Source organism: Sitophilus oryzae, unplaced genomic scaffold, assembly GCF_002938485.1.
Source record: "Sitophilus oryzae breed Bouriz unplaced genomic scaffold, Soryzae_2.0 scaffold_845_pilon_pilon, whole genome shotgun sequence".
Classification (NCBI taxonomy): Eukaryota; Metazoa; Arthropoda; class Insecta; order Coleoptera; family Curculionidae; genus Sitophilus; species Sitophilus oryzae.
Window position 1 is genome coordinate 917,473 of NW_022147467.1, and position 27,998 is coordinate 945,470.

At 34.6% G+C, this 27,998-nt stretch overlaps 1 protein-coding gene across 1 annotated transcript in view; it reads left to right on the top strand.

The window, feature by feature from the left end:
- LOC115889727 (serine/threonine-protein kinase tricorner-like) overlaps positions 1–27,998 on the top strand; it is a 465,046-nt gene that overhangs the window by 412,505 nt on the left and 24,543 nt on the right. The window contains exons 2-3 of the mRNA XM_030909793.1: positions 10,575–10,722; positions 20,300–20,632. Of these exons, the coding sequence (XP_030765653.1) occupies positions 10,575–10,722; positions 20,300–20,632 (481 nt within the window). The remainder of the gene's footprint in view (positions 1–10,574; positions 10,723–20,299; positions 20,633–27,998) is intronic.

The following is a 27,998-nucleotide window of genomic DNA, read 5'->3' on the forward strand; positions in this document are numbered from 1 at the left end:
TGTAAAAGGAATTTCAAGTAAAACCAGTAAAATTAATCAGTTGAATAAAATGTCTTTTAGTGAATAATTGTGGAAAATTACATATTGAATTAATATTATGCATGTATTAGTTACAAAATTCCACTAAAATACATCACAATTAAATAATAAATTCTGTTTTATTTTGATACTGGCTTTAAAATTCGGATAATTGCAACTGAATATCAGGGTAAAAGTAATAAATCGTTATTTTACACCTTTTAATTTTAACTATTATTTTATGTAATTAAATATTTTCTATTTCTTTTGTACACTTTTGTAATTTATTCAATTTAATTTTGATATTTATGTATAAAAATATTAATATTTTACAGATTTGTATATTGTTATGTACAATGTTTGTATTTTGTTATTAAAAAGTAGATAAGTACTTTGTCGTTTACGTATTTAAATAATTGTTTTTGACTTGTAAAAAAGGTAATTCGTTTTTTTATTGTGAAGTTTTTCAAAAGTTACGCGACAATATACAATGAAATTATTTGTACGGGTGAACATCTGAAAAACTCGTTGTCCTAAAGTCCCAAGGCTTGATTAAAGAATCTACAGAGATACATTAGATATCTCGAGAGTAAGAGTCGGTAGGCCATTGTCTGAGGACCGTGATTCGGACACCGCGTAAACAAGTAGGCCTCGTCCAAATTAGCCCTGACAGCAAAAATGTAACGTTAACTTAAAATGCCATAATTTATATCTAACCGAACATCATAGCAATTTATTCTACGGTAGTACGTACACAAATAAAAACATATTTTTCCATTTATTTTACCACTCGTTCTATATTATACCACGCATTAAACGTTTGGCTAAAATATTATTATCCAGTGTGTATAGTTAGGTGTCACTAATGGAACAAAACTTAAGGGACTATTTATTTCCTTCTGACCATACACATTCATTACTTTTATTAATATTTATCATTATTGGATCACAACAATAATTACAATCATTCCTTTATTACGGTTTTCGAACATTTAATTCAGTTTTCGACAGTCATTTTTTATTAATAATTCATATCTTTTAAATACCATTAAACAATAACATTAGTCACTCAAATGGAATGTTTAATGAAACTGGAAAAGCAAAGTTCACGCAAATGCAAACAATAAACGTGTGTTATAACAATGTTAGCTTTTTACAATTAAATAAAAAAGTATGTCAATTAAGTAAGCTTTGATTCTATTTTTGTTTAATTTATTATGTTTATATATTGTAAACTATATTTCAATACAATGGTTAGTCAAATAGCCAATAGTAATTCAAGGATTTATTACATTTTACTAAAAAAAAAAATCCAACCTAAAAAGGGAAAAACTGACTTTCTACTAGAAGTTGTCTTGTGTTATTTTTAATGAAACATCGAAGGCGCCTGTCAATATATATCAAAAGTCAAAATTAACTGTCATGTTTAGTTAGAATGTAGAATATTTAGGAGCGGAGTTAATCACCACGATCTTGCTAGATCTATTGTGTGTTCTCTTGAGTTATAAATCATTAACCCATCATATCAGATCAGGCTTTAACAAAAGCCAGTATCTAAGACGACTCCCGCCAGAGGCCAGCTCGTGTATCCTCGACATCAGCCGCACTAAAGTTCATGGTGCACGAACGGTCGTCGTCTTGACGCACTCAGTGATAAGTTAAAACCGTTCTGTGTTTCCCCCATTTTCCCACAAAATCTGCATTCTATCGTTTTTCAGTTCCAGCCTACTGAGGTGTTCGTTGAGGAGACAGTGTCCTGTTATGTTTAGTTAACTTAACGCCAACTAAACTAAATTTTTGAAGTTGACGGGTCAGTCGAAAAACGGAATTAAGCCGAGAAAATTTCGTGCAATATTTTATATTTTTTCAAGAACAGTCCAGCAAGAATGTTTCAGCACCGAAATAATGCTGAGTTTTCTACTGTTTTTTCTACCTGTATATGCAAAATATAAAATATATCATGTTTTATTATAAACCATATAATCATATACCAATACAATAGTTCATTAGTAGTCGTCCAAAAATTGTTACCAAATTAAAAAGTTATGAATAAATATGTAAAAATCTGTTTTATTTCTATTCTATTATTTATAAAAAAACAACTGGCAGATTATTTTAGAATGAAGTAGCCAGTTTCTGTTGCAGTTAGACGAAGAAATGCTCCTTTATTTAGATAGTTCTCTTTGTATTCCATCAGATAGGTATTTTAAAGAGCATTCCTATTAAGATCGCCGATGCTAGTAATTCTCTATATCCCTGCTATTCGCAGTATGCACTTGCTTTGAGATAACTTATAGTTTCTAAGCAGCAGAATAACTGGAGTAGGACTTCAGTTAAGGGCCTTTTGAAGATGTGTTGCGCAGTGGAATCGATTGGAATGTTTTACATTTCTGTTAAATACTTCATTTTCGCTCTACAGGGTGGGTCAAATTGGACGCTTTAAAGGGAAACACCTTTTTCTATAGGAGATAGATGAAAACTAATATCGGTGTCTGAGCTAAATTTTCACCAAAAACATGATGGTGAAAAAACCGCACATTGATATATGTTACCGTTTTCGAGCAATTTTTAAAATCTAATAATTTAAAAATTATCAACAGAAAATTTGATTTTTATATGGGATGTCTTTTAATTATTAATCATTGAATGAAATGATTCTTTGAAAAATAATTCATTGAAAAGAATTTAAATTACCTTTCCAAAAATATAGCATGCGTGATATTTTTATATATTTTATTTAAATATATCACGCGTGATATTTTTCTCGATTCCTCTTCGAGATATAGAGTTTTTAACAAAAATTCGCCCACTTTGAATAAGGCTTTGAACGGCACAGGCTCGGCTCTAATGCAAAAAAATCTAGTTTTTTTTTATTTATTAACATAAATAACATTGCAATGATACATTGTGAGATGCACTTCATAACTATTTAAACTATATTTAACAACATCAACACGTTTAAACTATATCTACTAACAATAAAAAATTAATAGCAAACCAAGACATGAGATTTTGCAGACGTGACCGTTTTTGAACATTTCTCGCAAAATTCATTAACTCAGTGGGATGAAAGATACCATCGCATAGTCGCTACTTTAATTTTGCTCAGATTATGGGCACTCTATAAATAAGAACCTTTATTCTTCAGCAAATATAAGCAACCATAAGTATCAAGTCCGGCGGCCTCGACGGCCAACGACTGGAATCTTAGTTAGCTATTTAATTATTCTCGAAATTGACTGTGTTTATTTATATTTAAATTTAATGGTTGGTAAACCATTGGGGCTGGTCTGGTGTTTTATTTAGTTTAAGAAAGTAAGAAGTAATATTTAGGTAAATTAAAAGTTAATTGAAATTAAAGTTTAACAAAAAGAATTATTGTGGATGTTCGCCTACCTTATTTCCAAGTCAGTTCCTGGAACGTTCTACCTTCTCGTGGATAAAAGTTTTTAATTTCTTCAGATATCGCGATACAGAAAATGACCAGTTAGAGAAGGAAGAAGTCGTAGTTTCCTGCCGGAGGCGCAATGACGCAGCGGACGAACATTTATTATGAACAAAAAAAATATGCGCGAAATTAAATTTATTAAATGAATACTAATAAAATACCGAACAAACTGCAAAAATTTGTCGCTAACTTCAGCTTTCTGAGACGTGGCCTCGTCTTGCTGGAAAAATATGTTTCGAGTTCCATTAGGGGCAGATCATCAATAAGGCTACGACCTAGCCTAGTTAAAAGTGGCGAACATTTATAATTCTGTATTTTGAGGACTATAACAAAATATCGAGTGTGCCATATTTTTGGAAAGGCAATCTAAGTTCTTTCAGTTAATTGCAAAATAATATACAGGGTGTCCCAATAAATTACCCTTTTTCTGTTGATAATCCCAATTAGGTTTAATTTAAAAAAAATATACTTAATCATTAAATTTCATTTAAAAAAAAAAATGCTTTGAAAATGTTTACAAAAAATACATATTTAAAAAAAAAAAAAACGTTACAGCGATTTGTTAAAATGCACATTTTTGAAAACACACCGGGAAATGAAACATATATTGATGCAAGCTTACCACCACTGCGTTTTGATAAAAATTGGATTTTAACGACACTGACATTTCGAGCATTCTATAGAAAAAGGGTGTTTCCCCTTAAAAACGTCCAATTTGACTCACTCTGTTAGGTGTTAATTGACGTTTTTAGTCGAAACATTCTTTTTCTATGACGAAAACCATTATTTCACTTTTCATCAAAATATGATGGTGAAAAACACCCCGTAACAATCCAAAAATTGTTTTTTTTTCAAAATGTATTTTGGTCAATCGCTGTAATCTCTGTTATGGAAAATTTTGTATTTATGTGAAACATCAAAGCATTTACGTAGACTTAATGAAGTTTATCCATATTCTTTTTAAATTCAATAATTTAAAGAGTTAACAGAAAATTGATTTTTAAAAAAAAAAAAACACCCTGTATATTTTTCATTAATCGTGTTATTCTAGCTACCTTCCAATATAGCACACTTGATGTTTGTTATAATCCCCTCGAAATACAGAATTTTTAAAAGTTCGCCACTTTTAACTGGTATAGGCTTTGGACCCCTTATTGATGAAATGCCCTTTAATGGAACTCGAAAATATACAATAAAAATTAATAGCAAACCAAGACATGAGATTTTGCAGACGTGACCGTTTTTGAACATTTCTCGCAAAATTCATTAACTCAGTGGGATGAAAGATACCCTCGCATAGCCGCTAAGTACTTCTAATTCTTGTCCAGATTATGCGGGCAATTTATAAATAAGAACTTTTATTCTTCAGCAAATATAAAAATCCATAAGCACTAAGTCCGGCGGCCTCGACGGCCAACGACTGGGATCATGGTTAGCTATTCAATTATTCTGGAAATTGGCTGCAAAAAATGTGCTGATAACTTCAGCGTTCTGAGGGCGGTGCCTCGTCTTGATCGAAAAATATGTTTTCGAGTTCCATTCGGGGCAGATCATCAATAAGGGGTCTAAAGTCTACTAAGGCCCATTGATAGCTCAATTAAAGCCTAGTTAAAAGTGGCGAATATTTAAAAATTCTGTATTTCGAAGGGGACTATAACAAAATATCAAGTGTGCTATATTTTTGGAAAGGCAATTTTAAGTTCTTTTCAGTTAATTAAAAATATACAGGGTGTCCCAAATAAAAATCAATTTTTCTGTTGATAACCCTTAAATTATTAATTTAAAAAAAATATACCTATATTTAAACCATTAAATTCTACGTAAAAGAGTGCTTTGGAAATGTATGTTTACAAAAAAATACAGAATTTTTCATAGCAAAAAGTTACAGCGATTTGTTAAAAATGCACATTTTTGAAAAACACCCCGTAACTCGGGAAATGGTAACAGATATCGATGTGCGGTTATCACCATCATGTTTTTGATGAAAATTGAGTTCCAGACACCGACATTAGTTTTCGTCTATCTCCTATAGAATAGGGTGTTTCCCTTTAAAAGCGTCCAATTTGACCCACTCTGAACATTTAAGGTTATATTTAAAGACAGTGTTTATGAAAGATAGATTAACCATATAACATTTGTTGTGACCCAACAAGCCCAACATACTGTTACGTTTTTCGTCGGTTCCGTGTGGATAGAAAGTCACAATTTATTTAAACACTATTTATTTAACACTAATTAACAAAAACAATAACGATAAAAGACTTATAGAACTATTTACAAACGATTTATAACTAAGAATTTATTTTGAATTTTAGCGCGTCAACTGCACTCGTCTATTTATAACTGCCCTCTCTAGGCCACAGCCGCCGGCTTTTATACCGACAGCTAAAGATCTCTAGAATAGTCCATAGATCGTTAGGTGCATAGAGAAGGTTTCGATTGTTCTCGTGTGTACTACTCCATTCCAGTGGAACTCGATTCTTCTCGAATCTTCGAATGAATCATTACGGTGTCTTTTCTTTAATGCGATGTTAAGGTCATCCGAGGGCGGGCCATATAGTTAGGTTAGGTCGAGTCCACACCGGTCCGCAACAATACCATATATAATCAGTATCTAATAATCATATAGTTCTTGTTAAGTTTTATTAGATATTAGATTCTTGTTAATAATTCTTTTAATAAATGATGATCAATCTAGTGCATTCCTCTGTTTACATTTTGTTTTTTATATTTTGGGTACATTCGTTATATAGAGTAAACTTTCTCTATTTATAATGTCTGTGTTTCTATCTCATGTGATGTTATTATTTGTTTGTTTAAACCTACGAATTCATATAATCATATACCTAACTGAGAACTACTAATAAACCATTATTAACCGTACCTACATTAATTACGAAACTGGTTATGTAATACCGGAGAAAATCAAACAAAAATCGACCTTACGCTCAGTACGTATTAGGTCGAAAATTCTCCATTCGTCGATTTTCCATCGTGTTAACATCAATTTCAAACATTTTCGATTCTTCGTGTCGATGCCCACGCTCGCTGCCTCTCGCTCACGTATCCATTCTTGACATTTTGTGTGTCTGTTTACACATGCCGTCTGTTTACCGAATCCGCCTTCAAGGGTAATAACGAGCATAATATTAAAATCCTGTCGATATTATACCACGGTTACGTCACTGAACAATATGGGTTTTCAGATTTATTTAAAAATTATTGAAATGAACGGAATTAAGGAAATGTTCATATGTTGTTATTCTACGTTTTTTTGAAGTGCAGAAATAATATTAGTCTCTAATTTTCAATGCATCAAGTCTCTTTTTAAATTAAAAAATTGGCGCCGGGAGGCACGTATAGCCGCCCATACTAAAATATGTTAATAAAAAGTTGGTAGGCATTTAGGAATTTTTCCAGTTTTTTTTATCTCAAAAACTGCGACTTTGACTGATTTTGATGTTATTACAAATTTTGTTGCAAATATTATTCCTAATCTTAAATTGAAAACCGCGTTTCGCTAGCTACTTTAATTTTGGAGTTACGATTTTTTAAAATTTTTAACCCCCTCCCATACCCCCTTACCAACCTCCCACCCCCACCAAAAACTAATGGCCAGATTCTCGGGTGCCATTGCGGGGTATTTTTGTGGCAAATCTGGTTAAAATCGGTTTAACGGTTTTTGAGTTATCGTATTACAGACAGACGGATAGACAGACAGACAGTCATCATGAAAATATTTTGTATTTAGGTCATTTATGACATGACCCAAATAACTAATTTTGAGTGAAATTAAAAAATCTTTTTTTTTACCGATCTTAATAGCCTACCATACCTGTTGGTATGGTCGGCTAAAAATATTCCTCTTTTAAATGGAGTTAGTAGTGGAGTAGAGTTAGTTAGTAAGTGGAGTAAAGTATCCCATTCAATACCGGAATGCTATCACGGTATTGAATGGGATACTGTGGGACAGAAGCATAAACAACAAGAACAAAACTCTAATATATAATACCATCATCAAGAGTATAACCACGTACAGCTGTGAAGTGTGGCCAATTAAAGAAACAACAAAACGAATGCTGGAAGCTACATAGATGGATTTTTGGAGATCAGCAGGCAAATCAAGACTCGAGCGAATAACTAATGAACGCATAAGAGAGATTATGGAAGTTAAACATACGATAGTGGACGACATAAAGAAGAGTCAACTCATATGGTAGGGGCTTGTCCAAAGAATGGCAGAAATAAGAATCCGAAAGCAAATTATATACTGGAAACCTGCAGGGAGAAGAAAACCGGGTAGACCGAGAAGAAGTTGGCAGGAAGGGATTGACACGTTTATGGAGAAAAGATCTCTCGGAGACGGTGCATGGAGAGATGGCATCGGAAGACGTAGAACATTTTAAACCGATTAATATATATATATATATATATATATATATATATATATATATATATATATATATATATATATATATATATATATATATATATATATAATATAAATGGAGTTAACATAGAGGTAGTCGGAGTACTCTACTTGTGTATAACGCAAAATCAGAGCCGAAAAAATCAGAGTCGAAAAAAGCCAGAGATACGAAACGTAGCAGGATATGAAGTGGTGGAAATCATATGAACTATCTGGGTTTTGTTTCCACAACTAGTGCATGGTGTGAAGAAGAATTTTTTAGACGCTTCACAATGCTAAATCAGCAACAGTGAAGCTAAAATCTAGGATGACACGAAGAACACTAAAGTACGACTAGTTCGAGCTCTTGTCTCTTCTAAGACTACTAGCGCTGCAGAAACTTGGACCATTAAAAAAAAGGACTGGCAACGTGTAATGGCCTTTGAGATGTGAGTTGATTATAGAATGCTACACATACCCTGGAAAACACACTACAGAAATATCTCAGTATTAATACTGAGATATATATACTGATTAAAAATTTCAGCATCACAATTAGGCTCATTACAACTGTCAACCAAAGTATGCTGAGTGTTTTGGACATATCGGTTCATGCAGAACATTATTCTTCAGTTAAAAAATATTTTACCGAAATTCAATTACCTCGGTAGTTTGATTTTGGAACAGGCCAATGTCGACTCTGAAATTCAGCACAGAATTAGCAGCATCTCAAGAGAATTCTGGAAATTAAAAGGCAGGGTTTTCTACAATCATGACTTGAGTACATAAACGAAACTTGTAGTGTACCCAGCAATAATAATGCCCACCATGTTATATGGTAGTGAAATCTGGATACCGTACTGTCGGAACATGAACGCATTAAACAAGTTGCAACAGAGACATCTTAGACAACTGTTAAGAATCATGGTACCATGTCTCAAACGTATCGGTCCTTGAAAAAGCTAGCTGTGAGAGCGCTGAAGTCATGATTACTAAATCCGCTTAAGATGGGCTGGTCACGTATGCAGGATGCAAGAAAACCGTTCACAAACCGAAATCCCTTCTCTACGGTGGCGAGGCTTATAGGGGCAAGAGAAACCGAGGTAAGACAACTCAAAGGTACAATGATATTTTCCATGAAAACTTAAAGGGGATAAGCATGCAAAATCAGTGGGAGGAAGCAACGCACAATACAACGCAATGGACAAGAGTTGTAAACTCAGTTAACAACGACAACCAAAAAGTAAAGAGGCAACAGAGTAACGAGATTTTGAACGTCGGAGTGCGGAAGAGATAACATCACGTATCGGGCTTTTCAGTTACAGAAAAGCTCGTGAAGCGCCTTGCGTAACAATCTTCTGATGCTTGTCAAATACTCATCAGCGAGTAATGACAATATTATGTATGTAATAATATGGAATGGAGATGGGCAAAAGATTAAACGAGTCGCTCATTTGAAGGAGTATTAAAAAATGAATCGTGCGATTCTATTCACCGCTTGGAATATGGTTTGTTCAATTAAATCGTGGCCAGCACGGATCCATAAAATTTGAACGAACGAGTCGTAAGTGAATCGGATCGCACGGTTCGTTTTAGCTTCTACGGCTCATTCGTTCAAAGAATCGGAGGTGATTCATAACACAATACAGTTCGTTTAAAAAATAAATACTAAAATTATCTACTATGAGTTTGGGTACCCAAACGTTTTTAAATATATTTAATATAGGTAATAGCAATGATATAAATAATAGATAATTATTATCTTAGTAATAAAATGTTATGTTCTATTATACCAATTTTATATATTAGTAATAAAATAAACTGTATTTTAACCCGTCTTCATAATTTTAAAGTTGCGTATTTAGTAGTAGGGTATCATCAAACAAAAGCACTAAACAAACATCATGAATATAAAATTCAAGCGATGTGAAAGTTATTTACAAAAAAATATCTGTTTATACTGTGATACGCAAACTATGTTTGTAGTTTTGTTCAAATGAACGGATCGAGTCAATTCATTATGAGAAACTGAATCAGCGATGATTCGATCCAATAAAAAGCATCGTAATACCCATCACTAATACGGAATTTGCTGTTAATTCCTTAATCGTACCATCGACGCACGTCTTTTTTCTTTTGAATATTTCATTTGATTATTTGAATAGTGCAACTTTACAGTAAAAATCGATAATCGATATGTTCTCACATAAAACACTGGATTATCTTATTTCACAAAACAAATGAGTGGAGAAATAACAAACCAAAATTATGTCGAAAATTAATTTCATGACTTGTTTGGTAGTAGATTTAATACAATACGCAGCATAACAATGTTAAGGTTAAAGCATTATACTACAACTCAGAATTGTCGATGTTTAAGGTTTATTTAGTTACTTTATTGCATGTTAACATTTAAAATGTGCTCGACATTAACCATTAGACGATTTAATTAACAAAACAAATGAGTGGAGAAATAACAAACCAAAATTATGTCGAAATTGTTGTGACTTGTTTAATTTTGCAGTAGATTTAATACAATACTGTATACTGTGTTAAAGGTTAAAGCATTATACTACAACTCAGAATATCTGACCCGATGTTTAAAAAGTTTTATTTAGTTACTTTGTGCATGTAGCATTTAAATGTGCTCGACATTAACCATTAGACAGTTTTAATTAATTTTTCCGTTCTTTTTGCAGGGGGTCTTGGACATGACCGCGACGGAGAACACGATCCCGTTTCAGCGTCCACACCCTGGACAAAAGCCACCAAGGCCAAAGGTCACCCTAGAAAACTACTACAGTAATCTCATAGCGCAGCATGTCGAGAGAGCGGAAACAAAAGGTAAGCTACATTTCATTGTATTCATGAAAATTATCGAAGCGTTAATTCTTTTTAAAAATAAGGACTGGCTAAACAATTTTTTTATTTATATTTCCTATTATTTAATATCATCGTAATTTCCTGCTTTTCTTAAGTCAATCAAAACTGTTAATCGAGATGATGAAGAATGTGGACAGATACAAAATTCCCTTCTGGACGGACTAATCTAGCATGTAGAATATAGGAGTGAGTGGGAGGGAGTTAATCACCGCGATATTACAGGATCTATGTGTACCCCTTTCTTGAGGATTTATAACTGAGGGTTATAACTCTTCATACAGTCCCAGGATCCTGACAAAAGCCATTACTATCTGAGACGGTTTTACAGAGGTAGTACCAATATTTATGACACGAATGGTTTGTCGATCTCGGTGCACTCAGTGGGTGAGGTGTTCTGGTGTTTCCCCATTCTTCCCAGAGAATCTGCCATTCGCCGTTTTTCTTAGCTTCAACCTAGTCATTGAGGAGACATTGTCCTTCCTATGGAAACTTCCTTGCACTAGCTGGTACATTTTACAGACATTTGGGATAGGAGACTAGGTGCAGACATAGAAAAGAACAAAACACAATAGGTCCTACAGATTGCAGTGATTCCGGTATAGGACAGCTCCTTAATATTGAGAAAAAAACTGTTGTAATGTTATAGGTCTCTCTCTCTCGGTCTTTCTATATGTCATAGAGGCTTTTGCAAATGCTATACCTTTTGATTTCCTAATGTGTTTTTATAATTATTATTCTGCCATCGATGTGAAATATATTAATATTAATGATAATAATAATAATTTCCTTAAATATTCTGTCATAAAATTTCTATTATTTTTAAATATTTTCTGCGATGATGGAACACATTAAATTTGTATATATCGTTTTCCAATTTTATGGATCTCGGTTTTATAACTTCATGGCGATGAGTAATATCAAAGTCCACATTGTTTACCGCAACATCTGCTGACCAGTTCTCCAGCGAATGTTCTGTTTCTCTTGGCATTCGTCCATCAATTTACTGTTATTGGTTATAGACGTATTTATCTATTGCAAGCAGTACGTTCCACATCGTCCGCCAATCTGACGACTTGACTTACAGTTTATAGGTTAACAACATAACATCTCTTTTTTATTTTTTTGTCGTATAAAAAAATCATAAACTGGCCATATTTCAAGCACATATGCTTTTTCATTTGATTTAATAATAATAGTCTTCAATATACCGGATGGCCAGACCGTCATTTAAGAATGCATTCGGTTCTGACCTTGAAGCATGTTGCGTGCAAGATCTAGAGACTGAGCTATACAACACTGAAGCCATAAAGAAGAATGGGAGTCTATAGTATAAACCTTGTGTTGCGTGTATCTCGAAGTAACAAAGTTTATTTTATTTATAATATCCCTTCATATTATATCATTATAAAAGCCAAAATTATTAGTGATGATGAGCAAATGCATACAACACTGAAATATAGAAGAATGGGGATCTATAGTATAAACTACTTGTGTGCGTGTGTCAGTAACAAGTTTATTTTATAATATCCTTCATATTATATCATTATAAAAATAAAATTATTAGTGATGAGCAAATGCAAGTCCAAAACATAAAATTCCGTTGGTCTTTGTCTTGCAGTCTAATAAGTAATCTTGAGCTCTTGCATGGTCAGTCTTGCTGTAAGACTCCGACAAGTACAATTTTAATGTCTTTTTTACTAGAGGCGCTTTCTATTCTACATAGAAAATCTTTATTAGATATTTACGATACAAGTGAGTTAACAGCTTTTTGCGAGAGCTACCGGCGCTGCGTTAATAAAGAGATGGCTATGTACCTCAATCGAAAGACAGTATTTGCGATAGTCTTTTGTTTACACGGAGTATAGAAAATTTTTGCCGCAGCTTGTTTACTACCAGTAGTATTTCTGCGTTTTTAAATTATTATTAAATAGAGGAAATGCGACCGAAAGAAGGTCAAAATTTAGTAGAAATCGGATAAATGGAAGTGCAATATTTCCAAAAATCTCGTGACGGTAAAATTACAGTCTACTGTGGCTATGATTGACGTACATACTTTATTAACGCGCAGCTCCGGTAGCTCTCGCAAAAAAAAGCCGCATAATTCAAGTTTTTTAAGCTAAAACAATGCAATATTTTGAAAAAGAACTACATTATAACCAGGGATATCGGCAATGATAATGTTCTTGTCATTTGATTAAACTTCAGAATTTATTTTCTGTAAAAATAGCGCTAAAACTAAAACCAAAGCTGAACGTGCGCTAAAAACGCCGAGCGTTGTACTGACCATTTTTTTATTTATACTCGTTATTACTGCTAGCATAAACCGATAGGACCTAAATTTTGAATATGTTGTAACTAAATGTATAACTAATTAAATGATAGTAGTCATATCTGTCAGTTTTAAAATTTATAACAGAGATTTTTATCAAAGTTATAATATGCTCGGGCAGTGTAAACAAATCGAAAATATTAAAATAATCCAGTTATTTAGGCTTGTCCGGAAGCGCTTCAAAGACTCATGAGTATTTCTATGCAAAAATCAACACGATACGATAATTATTAACGAAATGACGGCAGGTTTAAAATTATTTATTTTTTGTTAAATCGGCGCGTCGCTGTCTCTCGCTTTGCCTACTGGCCGCCAGTAGCACGCGCTAAGGTCGTTGTGCAATCTGGACGCTCAATTGTTATCAATAGAACAGTTTACTTGTATTTAGCAGGTATTTAATGCAAAATAAATGTTTTACAAAATATTTTTTCTCTTTGGTAGTCATCTAATCAAGGGAGTGCGGTAATGAAAATGCGTGAGTTAAAAGCTTTAACTCACTCAAAATGCGTGAGTTAAAGAGCTTCTTAACTCACTGACGTAGACTCAATAAAGTATTATTTTTAGTAATTTAATTCAAATGAAACTTGGCAAAAAAAGAAACAAAGCAAATTAAAATGTCACCTTTTCATGGTTTAATAAAATTCATAGATTATTAATGTTTCCACCGAGCCCAAAGAATTTTCAATAAAAGATTAATATTATTAAACAAATTGCCTTCAACAATAGTAAATAACAATAGTAACTTCCAGTAAATAAGGACACAAAAAGACCAAAACCTCTGCTTAATTCGTCGACCTTGACTTTTTAGGCGGATTGTGGACCTTTTGGGAGCTCCGTCACGTTGGAACCCGCTTACAAGTAAAGTTTTCGATTTTTGGCTTATTATTAACTACAAACGCTGCAATTGATTGTAGTAAATTCAATTTTTTTTGTAGTACTAATAATTAGCCAGAAAAAGTAAACAATTGTGCGCAATGTAATAAAGAGAAAAAATATTGTTTTAACAAAGGTCTAAAAACCTTCAAAATCGCTTGTAGTTTTATGTAGTAGCAAAAACATTCAGTTAAAGATCCTTGGAATTAGTGAATTATAGTAAAATATGAAAATTAACATAGTTTGACATTATAGCTTTTTTCGTTTTCCTGTTATTACCGATTCTGAATCGTCCTAGAACTCTGCAGCGCATGCGCAAATGAAATAATGTCTTCATATTTCCTTCTGCGCATACGCCTCACAATTCTAGGACGGTTCAGAATCGATAATAACAGGAAAACGAAAAAAGCTAATGTCTTTAGTTGTACCCAAACTACAAACGATGCAATTGATTGTAGTAAATTCAGTTTTTTTGTAGTACTAATAATTAGCCAGAAAAAGTAAACAATTGTGCGCAATATAATAAAGAGAAAAAATATTGTTTTAACAAAGGTCTAAAAACCTTCAAAATCGTTTGTAGTTTTATGTAGTAGCAAAAAAAATGAATAAGAGATTCTTGGAATTAGTGAATTATAGTAAAATTTGAAAATTAACATAGTTTGACATAATGTCTTTAGTTGTACCCAAACTACAAACGATTTGAAGGTTTTTAGACCTTTGTTAAAACAATATTTTTTTCTCATTACATTGCGCACAATTGTTTTACTTTTCTGGCTAGTGATTAGTACTACAAGGCCAATTGCAATCAATGCATCAATTGCATAACAGTTAATAATCAAAAAATAAGCCAAAAATCGAAAACTTTACTTGAAAGCGAATTCCCAACGTGACCGAACTCGCTTCTGAAGAGTAGTTTAGGAGAAAAAAATGTAACAATGCACTCGACCGGCTTTGGCTTAAAAATGGCCCCAAATGGCCGAAAATTAGTTTTTCGCAAATATCTGTCAAAATATGCAATTTACAAAATTTTTCCTGAAATAAAAAATGAGCGAAGAAGATTAGAATTATCTACGAAAAAAGTTCTAACACTTTTTTTCGTAAAGTCGCAAGAAACCGGTTAAAAACGGCCCTAGAGTGTCAAAGAACGGGTTTTCCGCCAATATTGCCCGAATATGGCATGTAGATGATTTTCATGATCGCCAAATGGAAGATTGGGTCTTTAGCTGAAAATGATCCTGACACTTTATTTCGTAAAATTGTTCGTAAAACGAAACCAATTCGACTGATCGTAATTATGCAATTTTCTTTTGTTTATGACACTTTCCGGAAATCCCCAAAAAAGCGGAAAAGGCCACTCACGAATACTTGTTTTTTTTTATTAAAATGTGATTAAACAAATACTTTAAACTTTTTGAGTTGCTTAAAGAGACTCTAAGAACAACTGTTAACTTAATAAGCTATTGTTAGTAAAAATATAAATAAGTTTGTAAAAATCTGAAAATTTTTGGGTTAAGGAATGGTTTGCCCGGGTTTTTAATTATCATAAAAATGATAAATTTCAAACAAGTTCCTATGTGATAGCTGTTGATTCTACCTTTTAAACGAACTTTGAATCATCAAAATATATTAAATTTTAGCCGAGTTATTAAACAATTTGTCCTATCAATCAATGATAGGTTTATGGAATCTATCTTCGGAGCGTTAAGACTTAGAGAGAAAATTGAGGGATCTTCGAGATGGAATATCTAGAAAATTACTACGTAAAAAATGATAAGGATCATTTTTGTAGGTAATTACTTAATTTTCATTTTTTATTTCAAGAAAAATTTTGTAAATTGCATATTTTGACCACTAACTTTTTGACATGTAGTTTAAAGGAAATAAACAAAAGCTGTCCTCCCTAGTCATAACTCTTTGGAGATTTGTGTTTGTGAAACAGATACATCAAAACTCGATTAGACATTTCCCCGCGGCTTAGTCCAACTTCGTATTGTATTCAAAGTTTAATTTTCAAGTTAACATTGCACGTATAAGATTGAGATTTCCGTTAAGTTAATATTAGGGTGTATTTGCAAGTGTGATTCAAAATAACTTTAGCGATGTACAGGGTGGGTCAAATTCGATGCTCTTAAATGGGAACACCCTTTTCTATAGGAGATAGACAAAAACTAATATCGGTGTCTGGAGGCCAATTTTTGTCAAAAACATGATGGTGAAAACCATCATGTAACTAATATCGATATCTGTTACCGTTTCGGAGTTACGGGGTGTTTTTCAAAGATATGCATTTTTAACAAATCGCTGTAATTTTTTTGCTATGGAAAATTTTGTATTTTTATGAAAACATTTCCAAACCACCTTTTTACGTAGAATTTAATGGTTTAAGTATAATTTTTTTTAAATTAATAATTTAAGAATTATCAACAGAAAATTTGATTTTTTATATGGGACACCCTGTATATTTTTAATTTATTGAAAAGAATTTAAAATTACCTTTCCAAAAATATAACACACTTGATATTTTGCTCGATTCCTCTTCGAGATATAGTATATAAAAATTCGCCCGCTTTAAATAAGTAGGCTTTGAACGGCACCGGTATTAATGTCAATCAATCTGTAATGCAAAAAAAATCTAGCTGTGAGCATCAATTAAAACAAAATAATATTTGCTATGAGAGATGCAGAATTTTATAACAATTTAAAATATATTTAACCTACATCAACACATTTAAACTATATCTAATAACAAAAAAAAAATAAACAGCAAACCAAGACATGAGATTTTGCTACAGGTGTAGCAAAATGTTTTGTGACATATCGACCGTCTTCTGTTATGGACAGACGGGGCAGTTTTTGAACATTTCTCGCGGAATTCTAATTCTTGTCTAGATTATACGGAAGAATAAGGAACCTTTATTCTTCCGCAAATATGTCCATAAGATTAGATCCATGGGCACTAAGTCAGGCGGCCTCGACAGCCAACGGCTGGGTTCTTAGTTAGCTATTCAATTATTTTTGAAATTGGCTGCAAAAATTTGCTGATAACTTCAGCGTTCAGAGGCGGTGCGTCGTCTTGCTGGAAAAAATATGTTTTCGAGTTCCATTAAGGGCATATCATCAATAAGGGGTCCAAAGCCTACTAGTTAAAAGTGGCGAACTTTTGAAAATTCTGTATTTCGAAGGGGATTATAACAAAATATCAAGTGTGCTATATTTTTGGAAAAGTAATTTTAAATTCTTTTCTGTTAATAAAAAATATAGAGGGTGTCCCAAATAAAAAATCATTTTTTCTGTTGATAACTCTTAAATTATTAATTCTAAAAAAATTATACTTAAACCATTAAATTCTACGTAAAAATGTGCTTTGGAAATGTTTTCATAGAAATACAAAATTTTCCATAGCAAAAAAGTTACAGCGATTTGTTAAAAATGCACATTTTTGAAAAACACCCCGTAACTCCGAAACGGTAACAGATATTGATGTGCGGTTTTCATCATCATGTTTTTGATGAAAATTGAGCTCCAGACACCGATATTAATTTTCGTCTATCTCCTATAGAAAAGGGTGTTGCCATTTAAAAGCGTCGAATTTGACCCACCCTGTACAATGTACGTTAGAATTTTAGTGGCGAAGTTTCGTAGTAAAGGTAATGGTTTGTAAGGGAGATACTAAATAAAGCCACAAATTGTTTAACTGTGAATACAGCGGCGCCGGCGTAGCGTGGCCTCAATACAAGGGGATGTAATAAGTAACTGCAATTAACATTTTACCGACACAATAAAGTTTTTTTCCTTTTTTATTAATCTTTAATTTTTTAAGTTAAACTAAAATAAAACAGTACAACCGGAAGTACCGCCATCTTGAAAATATTTTAGCTCAAGATTCCTCTGCGATATTTCTACACTCTCTAATGTTCAGACTTCCTATAAATGTATTCTTTGCTATATCAATGTGTTGGTATTTCGTGACGAAACGCCCTGTGTACGTGCCAGATATACACCTCACACAATCATTCGCCATAAATGTATTTAAAAGTTTAAATATAAACACTGTTTCTGTTTGCCGCTTGAAAAAATACAAACCTTGAAATTTAAAAGGCATTTATTTCATTTAACACATGTAAAGTGCATATGCATCTCGCTTGACCTTTAACATCTAATCGATGACACATTCAATCGATATGGATTTAGTACAATCCATGTTATTCCTTTTACATTTGCAACAAGTTATTAATTATTTCTAATAAATTACTCTTGTATTTTCAATATTTTCTAACAGAAATCAGAAAATTTGTAACACATGCTTACTTAGTGATGTAAAATTACCGGTAATTTATATAATGGTTATGGAAAGGGGGGGCTAGACACAAAATGTTACTCAAAGTACATACTCAAGAGTGGTTTTTGACTAAAGGAATTAATAATATCGTATTACTTGGCTGAGAACCCAAGCGTGGATCCGCCACTGATATTACCGGTGATATTGCGGTAACATTGGTAATTAATAAATAACAGCTTAAAACATTTTACAACATTTTTTAATAATATTTTTTTTATTCTAAAACTGTAAAAACATTACAAAAAAGAAAGCAAGAACGTTTACTAAACTAGTCAGATTGTGATTATGTTATAATACGTAATAGAGAGATAATGGTAAATCATCCTCAATCTGGTTCTCATCTCGTCATCTGGTTCAGCCTCATCTCGTTATCTGGTTCTTCTTTTTCTTTTGTTAATTGAGTCGTGTATTACTTCGCAATCGATATTCCTCTTCCATATCTTTCTCAGCAGCTTCTACCATTCTTGGATGTTCTTCTCCATTTAGTAAATTATAATTATGGGCAATATAAGAAAATTTTCCAGCCCTTTCCACGGTAAGTTTGTTTTTTCTGGTCTGATGAACAAATCCATAGATTATATTAGATTCTTCGAAGTGGCTGTCGGTATTCTCCAAACCTATCCTTTTCACAAAGTCTAGCAACTTTGAGACGGGACCTTAAATCTAGCTCTCTGGCAGTGGCCTATTACCGAGAACCGCACACTTGCCAGACTGTCCAACCGATATAAAATATGTTGCCGTTTCTTCTTCAGATTGACAGAACCTGCACATAGCTTCGTCCGTCAATCTCATTAGCTTTAGATGTCTATTGACATTCTTAAAATGCCCTGTTAGTAGATCCTCTACAGCTTTGACTGTTTTTCGGTCTTTGTATCAGGTCTGCTGTGAATTTTGGCGAATGTTTTACTATGAACTTTTTCGCCCGTCTCTGTCGTGGTGAGTTTCTCCATCATTCTAGAGATTTGTTAGCCAATACAAACAAGTTCATAAGTACTAAAGGTTTTTTCGGTTGCGGCTGTTGACGATGATAAATTTAAAGTGTCTACAGCCAACATACTTATTTTGGACCTGGGCAAATGAAAAAGCGTAGAGCGGTTCCAATGTTATTGACCTTGCAGTAATATTACGTAATATTAGAAAAATTACCGGTAATATTACCCGTTACATCACTATCCTTGGCCACATTAATAAAATCACACTATTGTTGTTGTGATCCTGAGTTGATCCCACCGCTGCCACCAATGTTGTGATCCTGAGTTGATCCCACCGCTGCCACCAACGTTGTGATCCTGAGTTGGACCACCGTTGTCACCAAATGTAGTAATCGCTGTTGAACCATCGTAACCATTTCTTAAGTAAATAGAACCAGACATCCCGTCTGAAAATAAATGGATTACAAAGGAAAACTAAAAATGACGCATCTAGTTATGACTATTTTATCTTAAGCTGTTTATTTAAGTCTACCCATCTTTCTGAGAACAATAATAATGTTAATCGTTTTTTAATATCTTAAACTCTTTAGGTATAGCCGTAGTATAAGGGTAAAATTAATATTTTATATACATAATTTGTAGAATATACATATACATAATATAACTATATTAAATATATGTTCACAACATTGTGTTCCATTATTTCCTATTGTATTCGTAATTTTGAAACAAATTTATTCAAAATATGTTAGATAAACTTAGGTTAGATATATCACTCCTGCGTAAAATGTTTTGTGCAATCTGGCTAGTCTTTATTAGGCATTTTGAAGAATGACCGAAAACAAGCAGTCTCTTTGCGTGATCAAATATCTTAATTCTTTAATATGCCTAATTCTTACTAGGCATTTTGCAAAGCGACTAGAAACATATAGGCACTTTGTACAATTCCCTCCTTTAGTTAAAAATGCCGGCGTTTTATAATATGCCTAGTCTTTTTGCAAAAAGCCGAATTATTCGATACAGCTGCGACATATATGCATTAACTAACCAATCTCCTTTACCGTTGCAGGCTGGCCAAGCTGGAGGAATCCCTCAAGGACGAGAGCCTCTCCGAGGAACAGAGACACGAGAAACGACTGCAGCACGCCCAGAAGGAGACGGAGTTCCTGCGCCTGAAGCGGTCCAGGCTGGGGGTGGAGGACTTCGAGCCGCTCAAGGTGATCGGGAGGGGGGCGTTCGGGGAGGTGCGGCTGGTGCAGAAGAAGGACACAGGCCACGTGTACGCGATGAAGATCCTGCGCAAGGCGGACATGCTGGAGAAGGAACAGGTGGCGCACGTGCGGGCGGAGCGGGATATTTTAGTCGAAGCGGATCACCAGTGGGTGGTCAAAATGTACTATAGGTAAGTTTTTCCATTTCTTCCCCATTTTATCGAATACGAAATTTTATCGAAATACTTCAAACTTTGTGAGTTGCTTAAAGCGACTCTGAGAACAAGTGTCTTAAAAAAATCTTGACAAATAAGCTATTATTATTAGTGAAAATGTGAATAAGTGAAAATTTTTGGATCAATTTTTTTATTATCATAAAATATGACAAAATTCAAACAAGTTCCAAAATGGAAGGAAATCTGTTGATTCTACCTTTTGAACTTTAAGAATCACGAAAAAACATTAAATTTTAGCCGAGTTATTAAACAATTTGTCCTATTAATCAATGATACACTTATGAAATCTATCTCCGGAGCCGTTAAGACTTGGAGGAAAATTCAGGGATCTCCGTGGCGGAGTATCTCGAAAACTACTAATTCTACGTAAAAACTGATAAGGACCATTTTCATAGGTAATTACTTAAGCTTCATTTTTTTAAGAAACATTTTGTAAATTGCATATTTTGGCAAATATTTGCGAAAAACTGATTTTTTGGCCGTTTGGGGCCATTTTTTCGGCCGAGCATCGCAATTTTTACCCTAAAGGGGCGTCCAGACCGGATGAGCGAGCAAGAATTCGGGTATGTTCTATGGGAACGCTTAACTGGTGTGGACGGCTCTGCGAGCGAGCGAATGATTGCTTGCTCGCGCTCGACGCTGTTCCACGCCGTGTCGGTACATCAAAGAAAATTCGCACTATTGCACGTTCGGTTTGGACGGGATTTTGTTTACCACGTTTGCGATCGAATATCAAAAATGGAATGGCCGAATGAAGTTGTTTTAGAACTAATAGAGGAGTACAAAAATCGCCAAGACCCGTAAGGTTATAGTTAGCCTTTCTCTAGGTGAAATAGCTTTTCGGTAATTGGTATCACTTTTCATTATTTTTATGTCAATTAAATCTAATACGGTATTAAAATCTGTAAGTGACATCCTACAAAAGTTTTTAAATTTTCCCGAATCTTCTGTTTCAACATCATTTAGTAAGTTGTTACCACCATGAGAAACTCGATTTTTAAAAGGAGTTATGTTCCACCAACTCCTCTGCAGTCGTTTTCTCTTTTGACGTTTCAACAATTTATAAAATACAATGAAAGACGCACAAACAATAATTTTTTCCGACATTATGAACATGAAGTGCCACACACCGATCAACGCCGAACATACAAATAATCGCCAGGTCTGGACGGAAGCTGATCATGTGCTCGAGAGCAGCAGAAATCACGAGCGAATTTGAATAAATGTTTGCTCGCGCTCGTTACTGCTCGCTCATCTGGTCTGGACGCCCCTTAAAACTACTCCCCATAAGGTACACAATCCGCCTAAAATAAAAAAATTATGGTCGATGAATTATTCCGAGACTTGTTTTAGTATCCTTATTTACTGGACTATAATGTTGTTTTGATAATTATTATGATATACCTTTGTTTCTGTTGTTGGTGCTTGTGTCTTGTGGAATAGCCTTGTGGAATAGGAAGGGGGTGGTGATGTGTATTTTTTAGAACGTTGCCGTTTTTTTTTGCTCGTGCTTTTTTTGTTCTCCCGGAATTTAGTCATAACAATCTGGCAACTATATCCTCCTCAAGTGATGATGAGAGTGTTGGCACTGTAAGAAATTTGTTGGGTACTCCGAACTTTTGCATAATTGCTCAAAGTGGATTTCTGTTTACAGAGTCGAAGGCTTTTGTTAGGTCGATGAATGTAACATAAAGTTTACTCTGCTGCTCCTTTACTTTTTCCTGTAATCTGTAGTAGTCTTGTGTCCTGTAGTGACGGACGGAGAATATGGAGTTCCAAGCTCCTGAGCTGGCAATTATCCCAGTACTGTTTCCGTCAATGACCATTTTAATCATTGTCGCATTGACATATCTAACATTGTTCGTTTTTGTTAATCAGAGGTTAAATGTATGTTCTGACTAGTTGCACAGTCTTTTTTCCTCCAAACATAGGAAGAAACATTTCCTATGCAAATTCGAATTCCTTATTTATGTTTTTAGTCAACTGTAATTTCAATTTCCATAAAACGCTATTAAAACTTCTCATTTCCACCTATTCCTCAGTGTAATTGAATATTTTACGTAATGGATTAATACAATAACTTTATTATTAGTAGTCTAAAAGCAGTGTTTCCATTTTAAATTTGCTTGTTCCGAATTTCCGGGATGCTTTTCAGATTTGCAACTCAAAAAAACCTAAAATATAAATCAAATTATTCTGTTCTCATCCGATCCGGTTTCATGTTTATTAAAAAACTTTAGTACACGTGCCGATGATGGGTCATGTTATTATAACATTCGCGGTGAACGAAACAAAAACTTTTAATAAGCAGGTCTTGCATTTCAGCGATGTAACGAAACGATTCATATCTACCTGAAGAATATTTAGATATTACTCTAAAAATACACGATGATTGCTATCGCCGAAAATAAGTATAAAATTTTAAACTAAAAAATTGGGGACATGAATTGTCTATTTATTTTAACTTAACAATATTTCGTTTAGATGTTATCACTGACCGTTATTAAGTGTAAACCATCCATAGATTTATGAAGTTGAGAGTTATGTTCTTTGTGGACAACCTGATCTTCCCACCACTTTATATTGTGCTGCTTGTACCACACATGATCTGCAATATACCTGACTTCATAGTTTCACCTCTTTGTATATTTGTTTTGTGTTCGTTACATCGTACATTTAGAACACGTTTACTCTCTCCAATATTCGACTTACCTCATTCACAGGGTACCTAGTAGATGCACCCTTTCGCTTGTTTCTATGTCTTGTTTTTGTTAGTAGCCTTTATAGAGTCATTACAGATTTGAATATTAAATCAATAGAATTTTATTTTTAGCAATCCAAGTATGGAAATATGGCTACCATAACAAGAAATTTACCAATATTATACTAATGTATCCCTTCATCAGACTGATGCTCTCATTAAGTCTAGGTTAGGTTAGGTTAGGTTGCTGGGGTTTGGGATCCTGTTTGAGCCCACTGCGATACCCCTGTTATTATTGTACCAAACCTTCCTCTCGTTCTTTCTTTGCGTTAAAGCACTTCTTCAGCTCTTTGCAAACTTCCCGATGTTGCTGATGTTCGCTTCTGCTGTTTCCTCTAGACCCTCCAAAAAACCTTGCACTAAAGTTTTAAGGCGTCGCTAGTCGGTATTCCAGTACCGGACGGGGACACAACAGGTTTATTCTTCCTCTCCGCATTCTCTGCAGTAGTCGTCGTTAGAAATCTTCCATCTCACTCTCATCTTCCAGGTTCTTTTTTTGCTCTAGTAGTTGTTTTGTCTTTTTGCTATCTATCATTGGCCACAGTATTCCATCTGTGGCGCAGTCCTCACGGTCTTGCCACGTCTCTTGCTGCTTGGCCTTGATTGTAGTTCCTATAGCTACCTTCAGTGTATTGAACGTCACAAGTGGTGGGTCATCTGCCACGGCTTCTCCCCTGGCCCCCTCTTTGGCGAGTCTGTCCGCTTCTTGGTTGCCTACCACATTTCTGTGACCTGGCGCCCAGCACAGAGTGAGAAGGTTCTACGTCCCGCTAGTCAACTTGCATACCCAACAATGTTGCCGTTTCTTCTTCTTATCACGCCCTTTCCTGCCGAAGGTTGGCGATCCAAATGGCAATTGTGGCTCTGAAAACTGCAGCCCGGAAGATTTCCGCAGACGAGCGTCCAAACCATCTCCTTAAATCTTTTAGCCATGAGTTCTTGCGTCTTCCTACTGATCTTTTCCCTTGCATTTTGCCCTCTATTATGAGGCGCAGTATTTCGTATCTATCACCTCACATCACATGACCCAGGTATTGAATTTTTCTTTCCTTGATGGTGTTCAGTATTTTTTGTTTCTGCATGTCTAGGTTAGGTTAGGTTAGGTTGCTGGAGTTTGGGATCCTGTTTGAGCCCACTGCGATACCCCTGTTATTATTGTACCAAACCTTCCTCTTGTTCTTTCTTTGCGTTAAAGCACTTCCAGCTCTTTGCAAACTTCCCTGATGTTGCTGATGTTCGCTTCTGCTGTTTCCTCTAGACCCTGTACTTTGCCCTCTATTATGAGGTACAGTATTTTGTATCTATCACCTCACATCACATGACCCAGGTACTGAATTTTTCTTTCCTTGATGGTGTTCAGTATTTTTTGTTTCTGCATGCGCTGAAGTACCTCATTGTTGGTTAGGTTAGGTTGTGATCCTTTGTACCCATGAGATGTGCAGTATCCGTCTGTACACATACATTTCGAAAGCTTCTATTCTCTTTTCGGTCTGTGAATTTAGTGTCCAGCTCTCACATCCATAGAGTAACACAGAGAAAACGTGGCATCTGGCCATTCGAGTTCTGAGTTCCGCACTGAGGTCTCGTCTTGTAAAAAATGAGTTCATACTCACGAAGATTTTTCTCGCTTGCTCAATTCTTGACAATATTTTTCTTTTGTGGTCGCACTGACTATTGATGTTAGTTCCTTAATACTTTATTGAGGTCACTTGTTCGATTGCTTGTCCCTTGGCACGCAGGTGTACATTTATTGGAGTCTTAGAAAAGACCAATAGTTTGGTCTTGGAGACATTGAGATGCAGTCCAAACATCTCACTATAGTGGACTACGGAATCTATGATGCTTTTGTATATCTTCCGATGTTGACTGCTTCATCTCAACTACCGTCGCGCCGTTTGATGCCAATAAAGTTCTGATATGAAACGGTCTTGTTGGTCAACTCCGGTTGTTCTTAGAATTTTGATCATCTTCTGATGATTAACACAGTCGAACGCCTTACGATAGTCTATGAAGCATGCAAATACATTTCTACGAAGGTTCTATGTCCCACTAGTCAACTTGTATACCCAACAGTGTTGTCGTTTGCTGTCACCCTATTAAGCCCTATTTTATGAACAGTTTTAAGAACGGCGGAAAGTAACGCCTAGCTATAGCCAATTTTGCAAGAGCAGCTGTGGCTCCGTGGATAAGGCCGTCGCGCGTCGCTTCGGGAACGAGAGGTCCCATGATCGTATCCCAAACCAAAACTTTTTTATTTTTTGTTACAGCTGTTTTTATTTTTGAAAAATATCTGTAAATACGTAATAGCAATAAAAATACGCCGTAGGCGTGTTTTGATTGCTTTGGTTAGTCTCTGGGATAGGTTTTTTAGATTGCAAGCGAAATACCCGACCCGTTATCGTTTATGCGCGTGCAGAACTGCGAAATTAACTGACGACAAACTGCAACGTTGGGTATGAGAATTGACTAGTGCGACGTAGACGCTAGTCACAGAGTGGCCCCGCCTTGACGCCAGCCAGTGCTTCTCGGCAGTCTATCACAGTTTCCGATCGCACCGATTGCATGGTGATGCTTTTTAAAGCGTCCAAGCTGTCAGAGTATTATCATCAAGTCTACCCCGTGGCGGATACTATTAGTCTATAGTATATTAGTATTATCATCAAGTCTACCCATGGGCCCCCGCCCCCCCTAAAATCTGTGAATTGGGTTAAATATTAGGCTTTTGGGTTAAAAATAACGCCAAAAAAAGCATATTCTACATTACTTTTTATTTGGCCCCCCCCTAAAATATATTCCTGTATCCGCCCCTGAGTCTACCTGTATTCTGTTTCTTCTAACATAGCTTTTAACCAGTTATTGTTTAATATAAACTGGAATGGCCAACTGGTGACGAAAATACGCCATTTTAACCTGCCATCGAAATTAAATTATAACGGATTAAGTCTAACAAACCTTCCCGTCATTCCATTTGCATTTATTCGAACGGGTTGACGAAAAAAAGAAGAAAAATAGAAGGCCGAGGAGCGTAGCAGGAATTTGAAATTCAAATCTGGGTGGGTGTTTTTCTTCCTTAATTGCCGCAAATGGCGATTAAAATGGGACGCGATCGGGCGCACCTGACCGCGGCCATATTTTAATAATGCGAGCGAGAGCCAGCCGAGAGCGTCAATAATCTTCCCTCGACGAGGTCGATTGTGCCTCTAGGTGCCCGATTGTTTGCGGGAATATATGGGTTGTTTACTTAAAAACAGCAATGCTGCGGGCTTAGTTTCACTGTACAACACGATTTAGAGACGGCGCGGTGCGGCGTCATTATTCATTGTTTACAAATTATCAAACATAGAGAATATTTTATTAAACATTGCAAACAAAATAATAAGGATATCCACTGTTTATATAAAAACATGTATATGTCAGGGGCGTGCGTGAAATTTTAGGTTAGGGAAGCAATTTTTAGAAACTTACAAAGATATTTAAACTCGGGAGATACAATGATCCATTCATAAAACGCTCTAAAGCTTCATCACACATTGGTTTGCGAAAATCAACGAGTGCAAGAGAGAATGGATAGAGAAGGAAATAGGGGTATCTGCTCGATGGCAACAATGTAGTTGTGTACAAAGATGAGACGTTTGAGGTTAATTTCCAGTGGCGTGCCGATCGACCGACAGTATTTTAAGGAAATTAAAATAATTGTTTAAAAAATTAAAATGAAATAATAATAAAACTTACATCTTACATATTTGTCGCATTGTAAAAAAAAATGGAAAATGAAAGTTGAGGGAGGATAGCGAAATAAAATAAAAACCGGCATAATTTTTTATTATAAGATGGCTTTTCACATAAGAATAACGGTTAAAAAATTAATAAGCGTTCTTTAGTTTATTTTATTAAATAAAATATCAAATTTTAGGTGTATTAGTAAATACAGTTTCAATATCTTGTTCCAGGGAATAAGAAGTAAGAAAATTCAACATTTATTTACCTTAACTTTCATTTTAGAGATGTTTCAAACATAGTAAATCAGAACTGAAAATATAAGATGTATATTATACCGTATGATCGAATAAAAACGGCGTCAGCGATGGCTATGAAATGAAGATCGCTGTCATTTTATATGTAAATTTATATAGGAAATGCCATCGATCGTCATTTCCAAGCCAACTGGACGCCGTTTTTATTCGATCATCAAAGTTTCTCCTGGCCCGTTGAATTTCTCACGAAATTTTTTATACGTTTGTGTTGAAAAATTGCGTTTTACTGATGAATTTGTGGTAGGTATGGTTATAATAATACATATATTAAAAAATGAAGTCTTAGTAATATTTTAATATCTATTGTGTGTATGTATTAAAATGGTAACTGTAATCAGACCTCAATGATTCATTGCCTTTATAGGAGAATATTCTTTATTCGCTACAAAATTGATTCGAACCGCAAACCTCTTATAGTATACAAAACGGTTTTCTGTAATCTTTTGTTGAACTTTCAAAGGCCGGTTCAGATTGACTTAGGAGATTATGTTAGAAGTTTTATAAGTCTTTTATTACTTTATATTAT